Source organism: Mastigoproctus giganteus, chromosome 6 (genome assembly GCF_048544385.1).
Source record: "Mastigoproctus giganteus isolate SK-2022 chromosome 6, ASM4854438v1, whole genome shotgun sequence".
Classification (NCBI taxonomy): domain Eukaryota; kingdom Metazoa; phylum Arthropoda; class Arachnida; order Uropygi; family Thelyphonidae; genus Mastigoproctus; species Mastigoproctus giganteus.
In genome coordinates, this window is record NC_143580.1 from 219,585,880 (window position 1) to 219,605,446 (window position 19,567).

Here is a 19,567-nt window from a genome sequence, read left to right on the forward strand (position 1 = left end):
TCTTTATGCACACATGGTCAAAAGCCTTTGAAATAACAAGAGCAACTGCTTGAGTTTCACCAGACTTTTCCATTGAATTTGTCCATAGAAGGGTAACCTAAGCCAGTATATCACAAGTAGATCGACACCGACAGAATCCATATTGGCGATTATTGATCAAATGGAAGGTTTCTAGGTAGTTTAGTAGTTGGCAATTTCTCCATTACTTTAAAAAACTAGAAGTAAGTGCCATCGGGTGATAATTGGATGAAAGGGATTTGTCACCCTTTTTAGGAACTGGCTGGATATGAATAAATTTCCAGGCATAAAGGAAAACACTGGTGTAATAAGGAAGTATGAAAAGGTGACATAGAAAAGGAGTAAGCTTGGGAGCACAGGTTTGTGTCCCCAAGGTATTTCTTCACTTGGGAGAACAAGTGAAGAAATACCAGCAGGACGTGCTGTTTTCTTGGCATTAAAGCTGTGTTCAAAATTCTTCTGACATCCTTTTGACAGAAGACTACAGGAGGCATTGCATAGATTGTACTGAGAATGGTAGGATGTGGTTTACCAAGATCATCAATACATGAGTTAGAAGAAAAGTAGAATGCTAGCAGGTCAGCTTTATCTTTAGCTGAGGTAGTAATAGAAACATCTGGTTTTGACAGTGGTGGGCAAAAGTTGCGGCCAATAATTTTGGCAAGAGACCAGAATGCTCGGCTAACATTTGGATAAGAAACTAGTTTTCTACTTAGCCTATTCAAAATCTAGTTTTACAATTGTTGAGTTTTCGTGCAGGCAGAAAATGGATCTGCAGATTTTGATGCAAGCCAGTTGCGATATACATCCTTATCTAGGTGCCTCCGTAGCCAGGTGGAAAGGAGCAGCAGTGCGTAGCACACGCTTCTTGATTAGACGGGGGTTTGAGCCTGTCACCACCAAATACGGAGGATGTGGAAAGGTCAGGGAATGACCACCGCATATCCCAGAGCAATATGGCCTTAGTTGCTAATGCTCCTAAAAACCAAACAACAAACATCCTTATCTTGAATAGCCTCAGCACATTCATTGGAAAACCAATGTTTAGATAAAAGACAAGATTTTAATGTGTGAGTATGGAATAAAAGGATTTCATTCCTGCAAGAATAACTTCACTGACGTTCATTTAGGTTTAAGACTTGAACAGTATCTCTTACGCGGTGTAAAAATCTTAGTAGCTTCTACAATTACATCCCTGAATGTCCCCATTCAAAATCCAGTTTTGGTGGTCCCTCTGCATACAATTTAAAAATTCTGAGGCCACTGTGGTCATCTTGTGAAAGCAAAAGCTCTTCCCTTTGCCCTTGACAAGTAGTTATATCTTTAAGTAAATTCCACATCCATACACTGATCACTGCCACCTAATTGGTCTTTTATCTGCAGATTCTTAATACATGAGGGTTGCTGCTGATAATCAGATCAAGAGTTTTGCTCTCTTGTTGCCTCTCTAACATGCTGGTGTAGAAAACAACCATCCATTAAATCCACATAAGTCCTGCTACTGTGTAACTAATCCACAGGGCCCAGTCAATATCTGGAAAGTTAGTCTTCCATTATAAGACATTCTCATTTACTGGCCCACTCTTGTTTGCATCTGAGTATATGGCTGACCTGTAGTTTGACAAACTACTTTCCTTCATGTTGAATTGGGATGAATTGGAGAAATATTTCAACCACATTTTCCACCAATAGTGACATAGTGGAATATCACTATTAGCTGATCAACATGGCTGATGTCAGGAATAGAATCAGTAGTACTTAGCTGTATTTATTTTGCATACAGTGGTATTCATGAATGGCAGAGAAGAAAAATGCATGGAATGCACATATATTATTAGATGATACAGATGCCATGGTAAATAAATCTTAGATGCCAAGTAAGCAATAAATTCATTGCAAATGGCTGACAAGACATGATATACATTTTCCATTCCCAGATTACCATGCATCTGAATGTATTTGCAAGAAATTAGTCAAATTCTGCTAAGAACTCAATACATTCCATGCATTTTAGTGTTTAGACAATTGTGCACCTCATCATCAAATGCCATCAGTAGTAAAATCAACAGTAAAGTTCCCTTCTAGGGAACTTTACTGTGATTTTACTACTTTACTGCTATTTTATATGCCTGTATCAATTTTGGCAAATTTATGGTGCTCTTGTCACGTACATTGCTTTAATGATCCTTTGACTGTTAGCATTAGTAGAGGTATATGACAGAAGAAAGCAAACTTATATAGCATCAGCCAAAAAAAAAAAAAAATTCCACATTGTATAAAATGATGCAATTTGCACTAACCCATATGTCAGTAAATTCTTTTAAGTTGTTGACCATCCACTACAACTGATGGAAGTTTTCTTCTAACAATCAACCACCTGCTGGCTAAAGGCAAATTTTCACATATCTATTCTACAACTGTCTTCCCTCAATTTAAATTTATGTCCATTCAGGCAAGTAATCTGAGCAAGAGGAAGAATCCCATCAGCATTGAGCTGCTCAAACCATTCAAGGCCTTATACAGCTCAATCAGATCACCTCGCAGGTGCCTAGTTGGCAAATGCTGCAATTTGCAGAACTTTAGCCTTTCTTGGTAACAGCAACCCTTTATTCCCTTTACCAATCTCGTTGCCCTTCTCTGTACTCATTCCAGCCACACATCCTAAAATGAGGCCTCCAGACCTGTATGCAGTACTCAAAGTGTGGCCTGACCATTGTTTTATACAAGGAGATAATTGCCTCCTTATCCCTGCTAGCAAAATTCATTCCTGTATATCATTGACAAGACACCATAAGCTACTCTTGCAGCCTGTCTGCATTGCTCAGAAAACCTCATATCTGATTGCACAATTACCCCCAGATATTTTTCATTCTCTACTACCCTGAGTGTATCACTGCACATTTGGTACGTTTCTCTTAGGTTACTTCTACCCATATGCAGTAATTTGGTGCCTCCGTAGCCAGGTGGGCAGGAGCAGCAGTGCGTAGCACACGCTTCTTGATTAGACTGAGGTTCGAGCCTGTGACCGCCAAATACGGAGGATGCGGAAAGGTCAGGGAATGACCACCGCATATCCCCGGAGCAATATGGCCTTAGTTGCTAATGCTCCTAAAAACCAAACAAACAATGCAGTACTTTGTATTTGTCACTGTTAAACTTCAGTTGTCACTTCTCAACCCATCTGCCTAACTTTTCTAGATCCTGTTGAAGTAGCATACTGTCATTAACAACCCTGCCTACCTTTGTATCATCTACAAACTTGGACATTAAGCCTGATATACCTTCATCGACATCATTGATAAATACACAAAACAATGGGCCCAGCACCGAAACCTGGGGACTCCACTAATAGCATTAGTCCATGAAGAGTAGTGTCCATTTATTACCACTCAACCATTCCTTTATCCATTGCAGCAACTTGCCCTTTATGGCATACCATTCCAATTTGTACAGCAGTCTTCCCTATGCAACAGTCAAAAGTTTTCCTGAAATATCAAGTATATGATATCAAAATTATTTTTTGCATTCAGTTCCTTTGTGATCACATCGTAGTATCCAGTCAAACAAACCCATGCTGTGTCTGAACTATTACTGCAGTCTTGTTTAGATGATCCTGCAACATTTCTTTAACCAGTGACTCCATTATTTTCCCAGGAACAGAAATTAAACTAACAGGTTTGTAATTATTTGTGTCACCCTTTGTATATTGGTAATACATTTGCACATCTCCACTCTATATGGACCTCCCCTGAATCTAAGGATGCTCTCATAATAATTTTGCTAAGGATTTGCTTACTTCTTTTGCTGCCTCCTTTAATATAACTGGATAGATTCCATCTACCCCAGGTGCTTTTCTTTTGTTCAACTTCACCTCCACTTTGCTTTCAGTTATTACAAAATCATTTAGCTCCCTGCTAGGGTTTGATAAGCTTCTGGCTTCCACTTCCCTACAGAATTCCTCATATGCGAATGTAGCTGCAAAATACTCATGTTCGTGAGGTTTGCACCCACAAGTGTATTATTGCTTTGCATACAAACACAGCAATATACTTAATTGCATACCTCTTTTTACCACGTAAAAGTTACAACCATCTGTATTCTGAGAAGGGGTCGATATTAGCAAAACGATCTGAAATCTTTAGTGACCTCTTTCCACATTTCAGATCATTGGCAGGCTTAGGCCTACTAATAAAGCTAGCATCTGACAGTGATATAAATTGTCATCACCACTTTAAATATTTTTAATTTTTAAGAACAAAAGATAAGGATGATCATTATAGTCATCAAACCATCTGTTATTGTCTTTTACATACTATTTTGCTATCTGAAAAAAAAAAAAAAAAAAATTCAAGGTAATTTTGATCACCCATCTATCCATAGATGTCAGTACAGCCACCCACTGGCTGCAAAACAGAAGTGCCTAGGGGCTATAAGAACTTTAATCTTCCCTGTGTTGGTGGAATAATTTCTTACACATTGGCTAACATTCTTTACAAATAATCTGATTCAAGGTGTGTAATTTTTAATATTGCCAAGTATAACGAGTAAGTTCTTAATCTCAGATTATGGTTCAGAGGCCTAGAACTTGGATTGTGTAAGCATTTAGTAAATTAGATTCATATTAGATTCATTTTGAGAGTACTGAAAATATAATAATAGATCCATACCTTTTTTACACTTGAGGTTTTTATAACGAGATATTTATTGTCAATTTCATTTCTGATTTACAGGAATAATTTTTTCATGGAAATTACCCATCTGTATGCAGACTGTTCATAAAAGGTATTTATTGCCTATGAAAGAAACTATAATACTTGGAACAAACCCGTGATCTGTAATAAATGCTTAGTTTCTTTCTTTGAATGTTGCCTTCTGTCAGAAATTTTTGAGTACTTAAGTTTTATGTTCATGCATAATAAATTTCCTACATAATTATTTTTCTTTCGCAGGTTTTTAACTCAAACACTAAAGATTTTTGATTTGTGTTTGTGAATTTTGTTTTAGTTTCACACCTGAATTCTATCCTCAAATTTTAGACCTTTTATGAACATCTTGTACTTACTTCAGAAGGTACTACATTTTACTTCAAATGAGCAGTATCTCATTCAAAAAAGAAAAAAATCATTATTTCAGATTATTTTCTTTTTTAATATGTGGAATAGAAACAGTAATGTGACTTTTCTTTTTTAGTCTGTGTACCACTCTTTGTCTACAATGGGAACCAGAGATAATAGCCATAGCACTCATGTATTTGGCTGGTAAATTATCAAAATTTGAAGTAACTGACTGGAATGGAAGAATATCAACACAGTCACATTGGTGGGACATGTTTGTTGATGGCATGTCACTTGAACTCCTTGAAGGTTAGTTTACTTTCAATATATAAACACTGTTAAATTCAAAAATTTTTAATAACTACTTTATTTACCATTTGTTTTAAATACAGCCAGGCCTTGCATAATGAGAGTTTTTGATTAATGCGATTTTCAGTTAACGCTACTTGAAAAGTTATACCACTTTTCACTTTACACGATGCAAATTTCCAGTTAATGTGATTTTTTTTTTTATGCAGTAGTTGAAAAAGATTTGCACGCATTAAGCTTGCCGCGAGTCGTACGGTCCATAAACAAACATTTGCCTGCTGCCCGCCTCGGTGTGTTCCATCAACCATCAGAAGAAGACGTGTTACTTGTTTGTCTCCTGCTAATAAAGTCAATGCACACTTGCATAAAAATTCAAATTTTTAAATGAGCCAAATGAAAATGTTACCTCGAAGGAGATAACAGTAAAAGAATTAGATGAAATCTTTCGTATCGCATAGAACCTCAAACAAAAGGTTTGAGGTTCTCTGCGATATTTATTTTGCCAGGGCCCAGAGAAGATTGTTGTCGGCTATCGGAAATTGATTGATGAAAAAAGAAAGTCAGCACTGTTCAAATATTTCTGCAACAGTCATTTCTTCATTGTGTATTTTATGTCCGAGGTTCCCAAACTTTCTCGGTTCACGGCGCCCTTAGTGTCTCAGTAATTTTTTCAAGGCGCACCCAGACCAAAAGAAATACCTAACAGTTCCATTTAGTAGTTAGTTCCAAACAACTTAATAAGAAATGTTGAAACTGTGAACTACCTCGCGCTAGTAGTTCGTGTGGTGTCCAACAGATGTCGAGTATAGCTGTTTCCCTTGGAAAATTTAAAATATTCTGCGGTGCACAGTTTGGGAACTGCTGTTTTATGCAATAAACATTTAATTCCATAATTATTTTCATTATCTTTTACATTGTATACAGTTAAAAAGTTATTTAAAAGGTATTTTTAAAATTCTTTATGGACATTCCAGAAGGTCAAGGACCAATTATAATTTTTCCTATTGATTATTATATTTGATTAACGCATTTCCGTTTTGCGCGATGCGCTTGTGGGACGAATTAATCGCATTAATTGAGGCCAGCCTGTATTCACATCTCTGGTATGAGACCATAAAACTAAATATAAATGTACACTTGCTATTTGTAGAATAATTATCTCTTACTGTGACAGTTTTTATTTTTAAAACCACTTGAATAAATATTAAATTTCTTTTGATTACTTATTTATGGAAGGTGTATTATAATAAAGGCTTGCATATCATGATTCTTATCGGATTTGAATTTTTCATCCTATTAATTTCAGACCTCTGTGATAAAGCGGTGATCAGATGTCCTGCTGTCACAGATAAGTTTCTGGAAATAGCTTTTCTGTTCCTTTGGGTAGATTTTGGGGTGTCTGAAAACTGTATACAAGTTGCCTGTTCTTTTACTGTGTGCTTTTGTTAGGAGGTGAAACTAATATTGCATTAATGAAATATTTCATTAACGTTGCATTGATGAAAAACAATCACTGCATACATTACCTAAGATAGGTGATACAAAGTATCTGCAGTGCATTATATTTCAGGCATGTTGGATGTTTTTCCCTTTAATTTAAACTTATTTTTATTTTTTGAGATTAATAGACGTGAAAAGTAAACTAACTTGTTAATTGCTGATTAAATAATTATATATAAGTGATTCTTTTTCACTTCATTGTACATATACCTCAGTTTTTAAAGATTTTTTTTTTTTTTTTTGTAATGCTTATTTCCTTCTGGAATTGAAATATAATGCTTATTTCATGGATCTTCTGTGATTTAATGAAATAAACAAATGGCAGCAAGTACCTCAGATTGTAATTTAATTACTTTCTTTTTATGTAATGCTTGACTTATTTCATGCTTCTGCTGTGAATAATATGATAAACACACACACACACATATATATATATATATATATATATATATATATATATATATATATATATATATATGACACAGTATCCAGTAAATAGAGGGGGAAAAATTGCAGACAGGCTTCCAAGACAACTCATTGGTTTTTGTCAGTGATATACAGGAATTTTGCCAGCAGGGATAAAGAGATTATTCTGTGTAAAGCAATAGTCAGGCTATATCTTGACTGCTGCATACAGGTCAGGAGACTACATTTTTGGAAAAATGTGGATCTGTTGGACAGGGTGCAGAGAAGAGCACAAAAGGGTACTCTTATCAGAAAAGGTTTCAGTTCTGCAAACTGCAGTGCCTGGAGACTGATCACCTGTGAGGAGATTGAGTTGTTTTAAGGCTTTGAATGTATTGATTAAGCTCAGCACTAATGGAATCCTTCCTCTTGCTTAGACTACACATGGGGAGGATATAAATTCAAATTGAGGAAGGATGGTTTCAGGGTAGATGCACAGAAATTTGCCTTCAGCCAATGGTCTGTTGTTGGAACAAATTCTCATCTGGTGTTGTTTGAAGTTGGGTAGTTTAAACAAATTCAAGGAAAAATTTAAGAAACTGTTAGAAAAGGGATGGGCAGGTGAAATAGGAAGTATTAGTTTTTTTTTTTTTTGAGGCTGCTTTCTTTCTTTCATCATTTGCCACTACTAATACTACTAAAAAAACCTTAAAGGACTTTCTTTCATGTGTGCAGTGCTTAAACTGAGAACTTCTTTTCTGTGCATCTGTCCAATTGCCCATTGATTCCTCCAGTGCACTGGAAGAAATGCAACATGTAGCACTCCTGCTACAACATACAGTAGATGGATAAACTAGGTGATAAGTATAAAAAAATAAAATAAATGCTGGATTTCTTTTTGTCTGATTTTAATGAAATATGGGATGGCTTGACAAATCCTAAAAGCTATTCCACTGGGAGTAGTACCTTGTAGATGGATGGATGGACACACATGGTTGGAGACAGTAAACATTTTATGCATATGTGGAACGACCTTGAAAACTGTAAAATATAATGGCTGCATACAGTTTTGAATCATCATTGGACTTACTTAGCAACTATCATTTAGATTGCATAGTCTTAAATGAAAAAAAATTTGAACCTGGCATAATGAATGAAATGGCTTTAATCATTACCTTATAAATAAATATCATTTTTAGCAGTAATACTTTCTCTAGGTTAAATTATAATGAAACTGGTTGGACCCATTTGTGTTAACGAATTAAAACAAGTACTGCAATGTGTTTAAAATAGTTACATGATTCCCTTTTCAGAATATTTAGTTATTAATATGATAGTATGAACTAGAGCTGTAATTCTCTGTTCTACATTGATATCAATATTTATAAAATAAGAGAAGTTTACCTCAATATAATACGTTGAACACTTCCGTAATTGCTGGAGAGTATCGCACGGAAGTGTTCTACATATTATATTGAGGTAAACGTCTTTTATTATTTTACAAATATTAGTTATTAATAAAATATTTATTCTTTAAATTATTATTGATATTTGAATATTAATATAGTTGTTTTGAAATTATTTAAATTCAAGTGTATTTTTTGCATTTTAAAGCCTTTGTTCAAAGTGTTACAACCATTTAATCCTATGATGTATTATACATTTGTTTTTCACAATTTAGCAATAGTATTTGCCTATTGCTAAATTGCAAGAAAGCCACAGGCTGCACTGGCAAAAAAAAAAAAAAAAAAAACACTAACCAAGCAGATAAGAAAACAAATTATATGCATCCCTCCTCACACAGTATCCAGTTCACCTTTGACTTGGCTTTACTTGGCTTTTTCTGTATTGTATGGAAAATAAAAACCGAGTAGGTTACAGAAAGACTTCATTGCCTGACAACTAATTATAAAGTGTTAATAAAATTTAGATCAAGGCTATCTCTGCAAAAAGAATACTGCTGTTTTCAATTTGTGCATTCTGCTATACATGTAATTGTGCACTTTGTGTACTGCCAGAAGTAAAAAATAAAATTAGACAAAATTTAGAAATGAAAAGTGATACTGCATTATTTTGTATCTTTATGAATTGATTTATGAAATGAAATTAACAAAGGTGGGCCAGCAGATCCTTTTAACTTCATATTGAATTTTTTAAATTTCTTATAAGGCTTCTTTATTTCTAGATATATGTCATCAAGTCCTTGATCTGTATTCTACTCCTATTCCTACTACTCCTCAAGATTCTCCTCCTGCAACACCTCCCACTAGGTCTGCTAGAAAATCACAGCCTGTAAGTCAATAAAGATCTACATTAGTAGATATATTGTTCATACTTTTAGGGACCATTGATGATATCATACTCATAGCAGGTTTTTTTGCTAATAACTATATGAAGTGTCGAAAGAATTGTTCACTAATTTATACTTTTTTAAGACGAGTTACAGTAGTAACAGTATATACACAGTATCTTTTTAATGTATTCTCCTTGCTTCTATATACAATTCTAAACAATAGACTTCTTTATATGCAATCTGAGTAAAGTGGGAGTTTTGCATATTTAAAAATTGTTGCACCTTATATTGGTGCCTACTAGTTTGCTTTTAAAAATAAGGAAACTGAAAGTCACTATAAGCAGAAATTTTGAGAGTAAAGGTTTTCCAGTGTATAAAATGTCTAATGAAAAGAAGCATATACAACTTGCAGATTTGTTGGAAACAATTTATAAGGAAGCAAAGGTAATACACTAAAATTGGTGTATATTTTATTCACCTTATTTCATTTCATTTATTTCATTTTTCATAAAATTAAGAGAGATTCCGCAATTTATAATCATGACAGTAATAGCCATTTTAGGATTTATTTCAGTTTGCGAAAAAGCAAGATCTGGTCACTGAATATAAATAACCATTGTAAATTATTACTGTAAAATATTTGCAGTATATCTTGTACAGCACTTTAAAGTTTTGTATCTGTAAATGAATAAAATCAAGTCTAAAATCTTGCATTTGTATGATTTCACTTGGTGACTTAGCAGTTTCATTAGGTCATCAGGGATGGTATTGCAAATTATTTGGTAGCACATGAATATCTAAAATCTGTAAAGTTTTCATGAAGCAGTCTTGCTGCTATCAGTCATCTATATATCTGAAAGTACTTCAGTAGAATTCAGTTGAGCTCTTTTTAAGAGATAAGGAACAGCAGCAAAACAGACTGGGATTAAATAAATAAATAAATAAATAAATATATATATATATACATTCCACACTATGCAATCAAAAAAATTGTTGCTAAAATGCAATATCTCATTTAGATCATGCTATTATTTTCAAATTGCTTTTTTAGCAAAAAAGGCTGTATATAAATTTGCTTTAATTTGATACTAAACAAAAAAAATACCACCCACATCATCTTCTCATCCTCTAATAATTTGCCGGATCCTTAAATTTATTAAAACTACTTCCACAACACCAGATTGAAGTTAGTTTGACCAGTCTCTCTCTGGCTGAATGCAAATTTTGAGGCATATATCCCATAACCATCCTTCTCAATTTAAATTTATATCCATTATTGCATTTTTCGGGAGCGAGAGTAAGGATGCTATTAGCATTTGGTTTAGTCTCAATCCATTTTAAGCTTAAAAACTTGAATCAAATTTCCTTACAGTTAATTAGTTTCCAGACATTGCAATTCGCAAAATGAAAGTCTTTCATGGTAAGAATACCCTTTTTTGTGTCCTTGACTAATCTTATTGCTCTTCTCTGCACCTGTTTCAACAGATCCACATCCTTTCTAAAATGAGGCTTCCTGGTCTGTATGCAGTACTCAAGATGTGGAGTAACCATTGTCATATGCAATGACAATAACTTCCTTGCCTCTACAGGCAGAATTCCTCTATATTATTGACAAAACTCCATAAGCTGTCCTAGCAGCCAGTGTGTACCACTTATATTTTTATAGGAGAGCAAATTAGCATTATCAGTGGCAAATGATGCAAGAAAGCAAGTGTCAGCCAAAAAAATCAAAAAAAAAAAAAAAAAAAAAAAAAATTAGCACAGTTCTAGGGGTTATAACAGAATACAATAGTTGTTTTATCTTTAAATGGAGGTTTTACTTCCATACATCACTTTGCTGTTCACTTAGACAAAATACTATATTCACAGTTTGGCATTCATTTGCCAATAAACCATTTACCATCTGATGAGAACGAAACAGCTGTCCTAACAGTGTCTTAGCTTTATTAAATATAAAGCATTTTAACCTGTTCAGAATGATATACAATTTAAAATAATATTAGCAACTTAAGCAGAACTGTGGATAATGGTATTTTTCTCTCAGTTGAATATAAATCCAAGTCTTATCACCAAATACTTTGCCTCTGTCTTCAGCATCAGCAGAATAGCTGCCATGGTTGAAAGTAAAATGCAGTAAAGTATACAAATTTTATTTGATTTAGTTTATAATTTTTTTTATAAAAAAAAAAGAAAATTCAATTTGACTGTCATACTTGGATTTGAGGACTTATCCCACAACACACAGCATAAATATTTGTCACTATGGCTCATGCAGAAGTATGTGTTAATATTCTCATATCACACACTGATTTTCATTACTCTTAACTTTTTTAAACACTAGGAAATCTAGTTTATTTTTGATTTGCAAATTTTTCACGTGTTCATAAAAAAATATCTTTAATGTGATACTATATACATATATTGGGTATGCTGTTTCTGAACTAAGAGTTAAATTTTTCTTACCAATTATGATCAGGAAATTTTTCCATGAAAAACTTTTATACATTTCATGATTACACAGAAAGAAATCTGGTTTTTCTAACATTTAGAATAAAGGATTTTTATTGCAATGTTAGGTTCTGTTGGATTTGGAACTCCTTGTTTGAGCTTTGACTTTATACACTGGTGAGCAAAACTTAAGGACCAACACTATTTCTAAAGGTTACAACCACAATCTTTACTTAAGATACTCTTTACTGATGTTCAGTCTCAGCAGCGATTCTGTCAGCTAATCTGGTGCGAGGTTGGCAAATGGTATCACCCCGCAAACATCACTGAAAGGGATTGATATGGCAGTTGAGGTGTTCTCATCTGGGGGAGGCGTTATCTTGGATGGATGTACACAACTCCAGATACTGGAAGGCGGTACTGTAACAGGTGCATGCTACTGTACTGAAGTAATCCTTCCCCATGTGCATTTGTTCCGAGGTGCCATTGGCCACGAGTTTGTTTATGGATGATAAAGTCACATCCCATCGCACTGCAGCTGTTGATATGCTTTTGGAGCCGACCGGACTAGCCGGGTGGGTAAAGTGCCTGCCTGGCAACCCAAAGGTCGCGGGTTCGAATCCCGCCTCAGGCTTGGATCAAAGTACTGCAAAAACATTGGGAGGTGCATTATGGCCACAGAAGCTGATGCGCCAACAACTACCAAAAAAAAAAAGCTTTTGGAAAGGGAGGACATTGTTCGTATGGATTGGCCTGCCCATTCCACTGATCTAAATCCCATCGAACACATGTGGGACGCTCTGGGGAAATGCCTAGTGGCACGTCCACACCCACCAGAAAATGTTTACCAGCTGAAGATGCTGCTGACAGAGGAATGGACGATGTTACCGCAAGAACTTATCAACAGCATTGTTCTAAGTATGGACAGGCAGTGCAAAGCCTGCATCGACATTAGAGGTGGCCATATCTCCTACTGAGGACCACCTCTTCCCTTTGTTCCATCTTTGGCAGTGATGCATCTGTATCATGGCAGCCAGTGTTATGTTGCCATTTTTAGATAGTCCCTCTGTACCGTTTTGTTTCCATTGTGTCTGTGTTGTTTCCTTCATTTCTGTACCTCATAAGGTTCCTTTGGTATGCTTTTCCCATATCCAGGCCACTCCTATGAGAAGCTACTGGTGAAAACCTGACTGGTCCTTAAATTTTGCACACCAGTGTATCACAGCTTATATAGTACAGTATAAATGTTACTTGCCCTATTGCTTTTTACGTACTAGTAAATTAAGTTGCTGTTGATATATTAACAGTATATTTTAAGAAATGAGAAGTATGTGGAGGTAAGTATTTGCTTAGTTCTGCATAAATATAAACATTGTTCTTAAATTTATTAAGTTGATTATATTTTGTAGTAGTATTTTATGCTTCATATTTAAAGATATTAGAGTACTGATTTTGACAAACTCTGAAATTAGTAATTAATAAGAAAAAACTCATCTCTTACTCTAATTTTAAATGAACCGAAATTAACTGTCAGAGGCATACTATTAACATTCTTAAATTTCAAATTGCACCATGAGATTAGAGGAGTCCTTTCTAACATTAAATCGTATCTATAAATATTCAGGATTACCTGGCAAATAAAAAAGACACTAGCAGTTGTTAAAAGAAAAAGTTGAAAGTATGGTAATACTGTAAAACCCTGAAATCCAGCATTTAAAATTTCTGAATTATCAAAAATTGGCAGTTTCAATATTTCTATGAAGGTAGTTTAAAAAAAAAAAAAAAAAAACCTGCTGCAAGTACTGAATTATTGCATTGTGTTCTATTAATAATTTCTAGATCGTAGATAAAGCTTAGCTTAATTTTTCAGCACTCACCTCATAGTAATCTGCTTAGTTGGTTGAAAGTTTTGCCACTTGCATAGTGGTTAAGAGATTCTTATAACTTACGGGGATTATAAATTTAAAAACTAAGTTATGAGCTTTAAAAATTTTTCTAAGAAAGGAAAGTGTACCTTCCATTCTATGGTTGTCTAATTAAAATAAATTAAATGAAGTGAAATAAAAGCTAATAGCTGCGCACGAGCGACTTTTGAAATCATCTTCAGTTAGCTATAGTGGGGAGGGGAGAGCGCGCGAGTGTGTTATATACAGGTTGAGTTCCCAAATGCATTTCAGTGCACGTGGAAACTTAATATGTGCTAAATTCCAAATAGGGGTGAAGTTGGCGGGAATCTTTTTGTTTAATATGTTAAGTGATGTGTGGCGCTTAAACCACTCAATGACGAGGGCTTTGTTTTGAAGGATTTTATAACTGGAATTTAGTTTTAACTATTGTGATTGCTGAATCGATGAGTGGGTTATGATTATAAGATTGAACTTGCTGTGTTAGTTCTGTACTTGCTAAATTAGATTTGAAGCTATTAAAGTGGTAGTATGCACGCGTGTTAGAAATTTGATGTCCCGAATTTTGCTGTTGTGCTGCCTATGTAACATGCTTGACAATATGATTGGCATTTAATCAAGTATATAATGTTATTATGATCTTGTGTCCCATATTCGTATGCTGTCTTGTATGAATTGAATTTAGAACTTAATTTGTTATAAGATGTAAATATTAATTTGATATCTGTATTTTTAAAAATCTGTTGAAGTCTAGCATATTGTTGATGGTATGGGAGGGTGATAAGGGGTTTGTGTATCTTATTCTTGTTCACGTGGTTATTCATTTTGTTTGGGTTATTAGTATCATTATGGACTTTGGTGATGGGTTCTTTTATTAGTTGTAATGGGTATTTCCTGTCGATGAATGTTTTGGTGAGGTATTGCAATTCTACGGATAGGTCTGTTTGTGTGTGACTATATTTGATAGCGTTGTATATCTGATTGTATAGAACTGCTTTTTTGATGTATAGAGGATGGTGTGAGTGGTAAAGTAAGAATTTACCTGTATGTGTGTTCTTTCTGTATATTTTGGTGCCTAAAGATGTACCTATTTTGTATCTAATGAGGTTTAGAAAATTAATTTTATTATCAGTTTCTACTTCAAGGGTAAATTTGAGTCTCATGTGTTGTATTAAACAATACCTTACTGAACACGTTTAATTCAACACATGAGAGACTCAAATTTAGCCTTGAAGTAGAAACCGATAATAAAATTAATTTTCTAAACCTCACTAGATACAAAATAGGTACATATTTAGGCACCAAAATATACAGAGAGAACACACATACAGGTAAATTCGTACATTACCACTCACACCATCCTCTATACATCAAAAAAGCAGTTCTATACAATCAGATATACAACGCTATCAAATATAGTCACACACAAACAGACCTATCCATAGAATTGCAATACCTCACCAAAACATTCATCGACAGGAAATACCCATTACAACTAATAAAAGAACCCATCACCAAAGTCCATAATGATACTAATAACCCAAACAAAATGAATAACCACGTGAACAAGAATAAGATACACAAACCCCTTATCACCCTCCCATACCATCAACAATATGCTAGACTTCAACAGATTTTTAAAAATACAGATATCAAATTAATATTTACATCTTATAACAAATTAAGTTCTAAATTCAATTCATACAAGACAACATATGAATATGGGACACAAGATCATAATAACATTATATACTTGATTAGATGCCAATCAGATTGTCAAGCATGTTACATAGGCAGTACAACAGCAAAATTCGGGACATCAAATTTCTAACATGCGTGTATACTACCACTTTAATAGCTTCAAATCTAATTTAGCAAGTACAGAACTAACACAGTATGTTCAATCTTATAATCATAACTCACTCATCGATTCAGTGATCACAATAGTTAAACTAAATTCCAGTTATAAAATCCTTCAAAACGAAGCCCTCGTCATTATGTGGTTTAAGTGCCACACATCACTTAACATTTAAACAAAAAGATTCCCACCAACTTCTCCCCTATTTGGAATTTAGCACGTATTAAGTTTCCACGTGCACTGAAATGCATTTTGGGAACTCAACCTGTATATAACACACTCGCGTGCTCTCCCCTCTCCACTATAGCTAACTGAAGATTATTTCGAAAGTTGCTCATGTGTGGCTATTAGCTTTTATCTCACTTCATTTAATTTATTTTAATTAGACAACCATAGAATGGGAGGTGCACTTTCCTTTCTTTTTAAAGCCCATAACTTAGTTTTTAAATTTATAATCCCTGTAAGTTATTAGAATCTCTTAACCACTATGCACGTGGCAAAACTTTCAACCAATTAAGTGGATTACTATGAGATGAGTGCTGAAAAATTAAGCTAAGCTATATCTACGATCTAGTCATTACATCACAGCACATAAGGACTCCTTAAAATATCATCAATCAATTAATAATTTCTTTACATCAGCCTGCTTTCTATCTTTCCCAAACCATACATCATTGTTACTATCCATTTGCAACAAAATATCATTAAGTTTGCAAGACTCAGTATTAGTTTCACAGTATAGTATTTATTTTTTAAGATAATTCATTTGCTGAAATTCTATCACACATCATTAGTATTGGTTCAGCATTAAAATATTGGATGATTATAACACCAATACCAAAGGTGAGATTTGAACGTACAACTTTCATTATTCAGGCAAGTACACTACCCACCAGACCAACCTTGATGCAGGGGTTTATCACTTTGGCTTAATCCTAGTAGCTATTGGTCTATGGAGATTGGGGATCAGAGCTACTGTATTGTCTAATAAAAATATTCACATGTGTTTTCCAACAATATTTTTAGATTTAGTTTGCAGAAAAAAAGCATGTTTATTTTATTATCCAATCAAGAGCTTTCCTAAATTAAATAAAATTTAAATACAGTGACAGAATACAAAATGCTCAACAACATTGAGTTTTTTGTCACTATCTTCAAAAGCTCTCCTGCACTTACATCAGTCAAATTAAAATTTTCTCTTATATGATTGCATTAAATTATGCTATCAGCTCACCTGATCTTGCAAAGCAGCTTGGTATAGACTGCACTAAAAACAAATTCAGTAAAGTAAAAGAAATAAAAGTATGTTCAATTGCAAAGAAGTTCAGAGTATTAAGAATAGTGGCATAAGAATGAAAAGGTGTGATCACATTAAAATTCTCTTCAGTTACTGTATATGAGTGACTAGAATTTTAAAGGTATAGCATATTAACAGAAACTAAACTTAATCACATACTTCAAAATAGAATTGTTTTTGACTGAATATTGGTTGTTGTATAAGATGTGGTGTGAATGGTGCTATTATTTTGAACAGAACATCATTTTCTTTATTTGGTTATATTGTCCGCATAACAATTATTTGAAGAAAGTTTTATTTTATTCAATGATGTTGCAGTTCCTCAAGTTGGAATGGTAGGGCACTGTTAGTTGAGCCTGTTGGCTAGGTTTCATTTGTACTTACTAAAAGGAATAAACTTGATATGAATGCAGTGAACTTGCAACTCCCTTGACATAAGAAGAAATTAATGTAACTTGTATATCCATTTATATTAATTATATTAAATTTCAGTTTTAAATGAGAGCTGAATTTTGTTATACTGTTTGTAACTACTCTTTTATTTTAAGTTTTCTCTATATTTTTATAGTTTGATATGTTTTTCTAAATATGAACTTTTTGTTGCAGTCATCTCCTGCTTCTGTACAAAGTACAACACCACCTCAACCACCAAAAACTTTGCCTGCACAACCATCTCAGAGAATAGAGTTAACAGAAGCTAAAGCTCAGATTCCTTTGTTGAAACTGGATGCTATAACTGAAGCTAATTTATTAAATGCAGCTGCTTCCATTCAAGCACTGGCCTCTCTACAGAAGCAAAATGAAAATGCAATGCATTCCACCTCACCATTAAAGGAAGGGCAATCAGACTCGCCCAGCCCAAAAAGTCCAAAATCTCCTAAAACTCCACTTTCCACAGAAAAATGCAAAGTTCCAGTGCAAATGCCTTTCAAGCATGTGCCTTCCTTGTATGTGAAACCAGTAGAGAATGAAGTTTCTGGAAGCTATAGAAGTGTTCAAGGTCCACCTCCTGCTACAGTTAGTTTTAATTCTGGTGCAGTTTATATGCCTTCAGCATCATTCCAAGAAACACCCACAACTCAACAGCCATCTCTACCAATTTCTGCTAGCTCACAGCCTCCTTCTGGTCAGTTTCCAAACTACAGTCAGCAGCCACCACCACCACCGCCACCACCACCACCACATCCACAATATGTGCATTCACTTCCTCCTCCCCCTCCTGTTCAACCATCAGCACCGCATACTCATTTTCCTCCAACTCAACCACCACCACCTCTCCCACCTCAAAACGTTCAGCAGCCTCATCAAGCTCCTGTGGCTCCCCAGTTTCCAGAATCATTTTCCACACAAGTGTCCCATCCACCACCTCCCATGCAATATCGAACAATCCCACCACCTAATGCTAATTATCCACCTCCATCGCTCAGTGCTCCCCCTGCACCCCCTACTCATATTAATCAGCTGCCAGCACCACCTATTGGTGGTATGCATTCATCAGGACCTGGATCTATCCCAAATTTGGCTTTGCCTCAAACACAAGGGCATAGTCAAGTCCATGGCCAAGGCTCAGTTCTTGGTCCAAGTCATAGTCAAGGTCATCCTCCACCTGTCCTTGGTCCAGGTCATAGTCAAGGGCATGGCCTTGGTCCTGGTACAGTTCCTAATGCAATTCCAGGTCTTCATGCTACTTCAGGACAAGATTCTCTTATTCCTAATAAACCTTCCTCAGAACCTAACCTAAATCTGCCGCCTCCACCTCCTCCTCATCACCACCATCATCATCGCCTTCCTCCTCCACATGTATCCAGGAACATTTTATCTGATTCAGCACACAATTCTAGAATGAGTTTAGGTGTGGAGCCAGGGCCTGGCATGTCTTCCTTTCATGGCAGTTCAATACCAGGTTTAGGTCCAGATACCTTGTCAGCACATAGTACTTTTTTGGGATCAAGGTCTAATTTTCCTGACTCAGGTCCTGGATATAGCATGCGAACTTCTCATGGATCAGAGCCACCCTTAGGATCATTAGTTAACACAATACCAGGACTAGGTCCAGATATTGGACCAGGATTAAACATGGGACAAGGACTACCATCACATTTAGCTGTTAGTCCATCAAACTTGCCACCTCGGAGGTTTAATTATGATCATCATCCTCGTGGAACTCCATCTTCCAATATTATGCCTAAACATCCTCCTCCTCATCAGGAAGTTCCATTGGGAATTTCTCATGTACGAATTACAGGTCGATTTTAATGCATCATGTAAAGTTTTTGTACTTGTTAATGTTAACCAGAATTTCTGGTTGTCTTGTAATGTAACTGAAAGCTTAGTTTATTAAAATATGTTTCTTAAAAAATGCTTTTTCATCCTGGGTTCTACTATAATAAAAAAAAAATTCATTACACTTTATCTAACTTGTGGAACTTCTTCAGAACAAACTTGTAAAAGGCTTAGTTATTTAAGAATTGCACACATCGG

At 35.0% G+C, this 19,567-nt stretch overlaps 1 protein-coding gene across 1 annotated transcript in view; it reads left to right on the forward strand.

Annotated features, from left to right (window-relative positions):
- Positions 1 to 19,342, forward strand: part of LOC150084999 (uncharacterized) — a 64,075-nt gene extending 44,733 nt beyond the window's left edge. The window contains exons 7-9 of the mRNA XM_090376430.1: positions 5,209 to 5,381; positions 9,472 to 9,578; positions 17,693 to 19,342. Coding sequence (XP_090232556.1) covers positions 5,209 to 5,381; positions 9,472 to 9,578; positions 17,693 to 19,342 — 1,930 coding nt within the window. The remainder of the gene's footprint in view (positions 1 to 5,208; positions 5,382 to 9,471; positions 9,579 to 17,692) is intronic.
- The last annotated feature ends 225 nt before the right edge of the window (positions 19,343 to 19,567 follow it).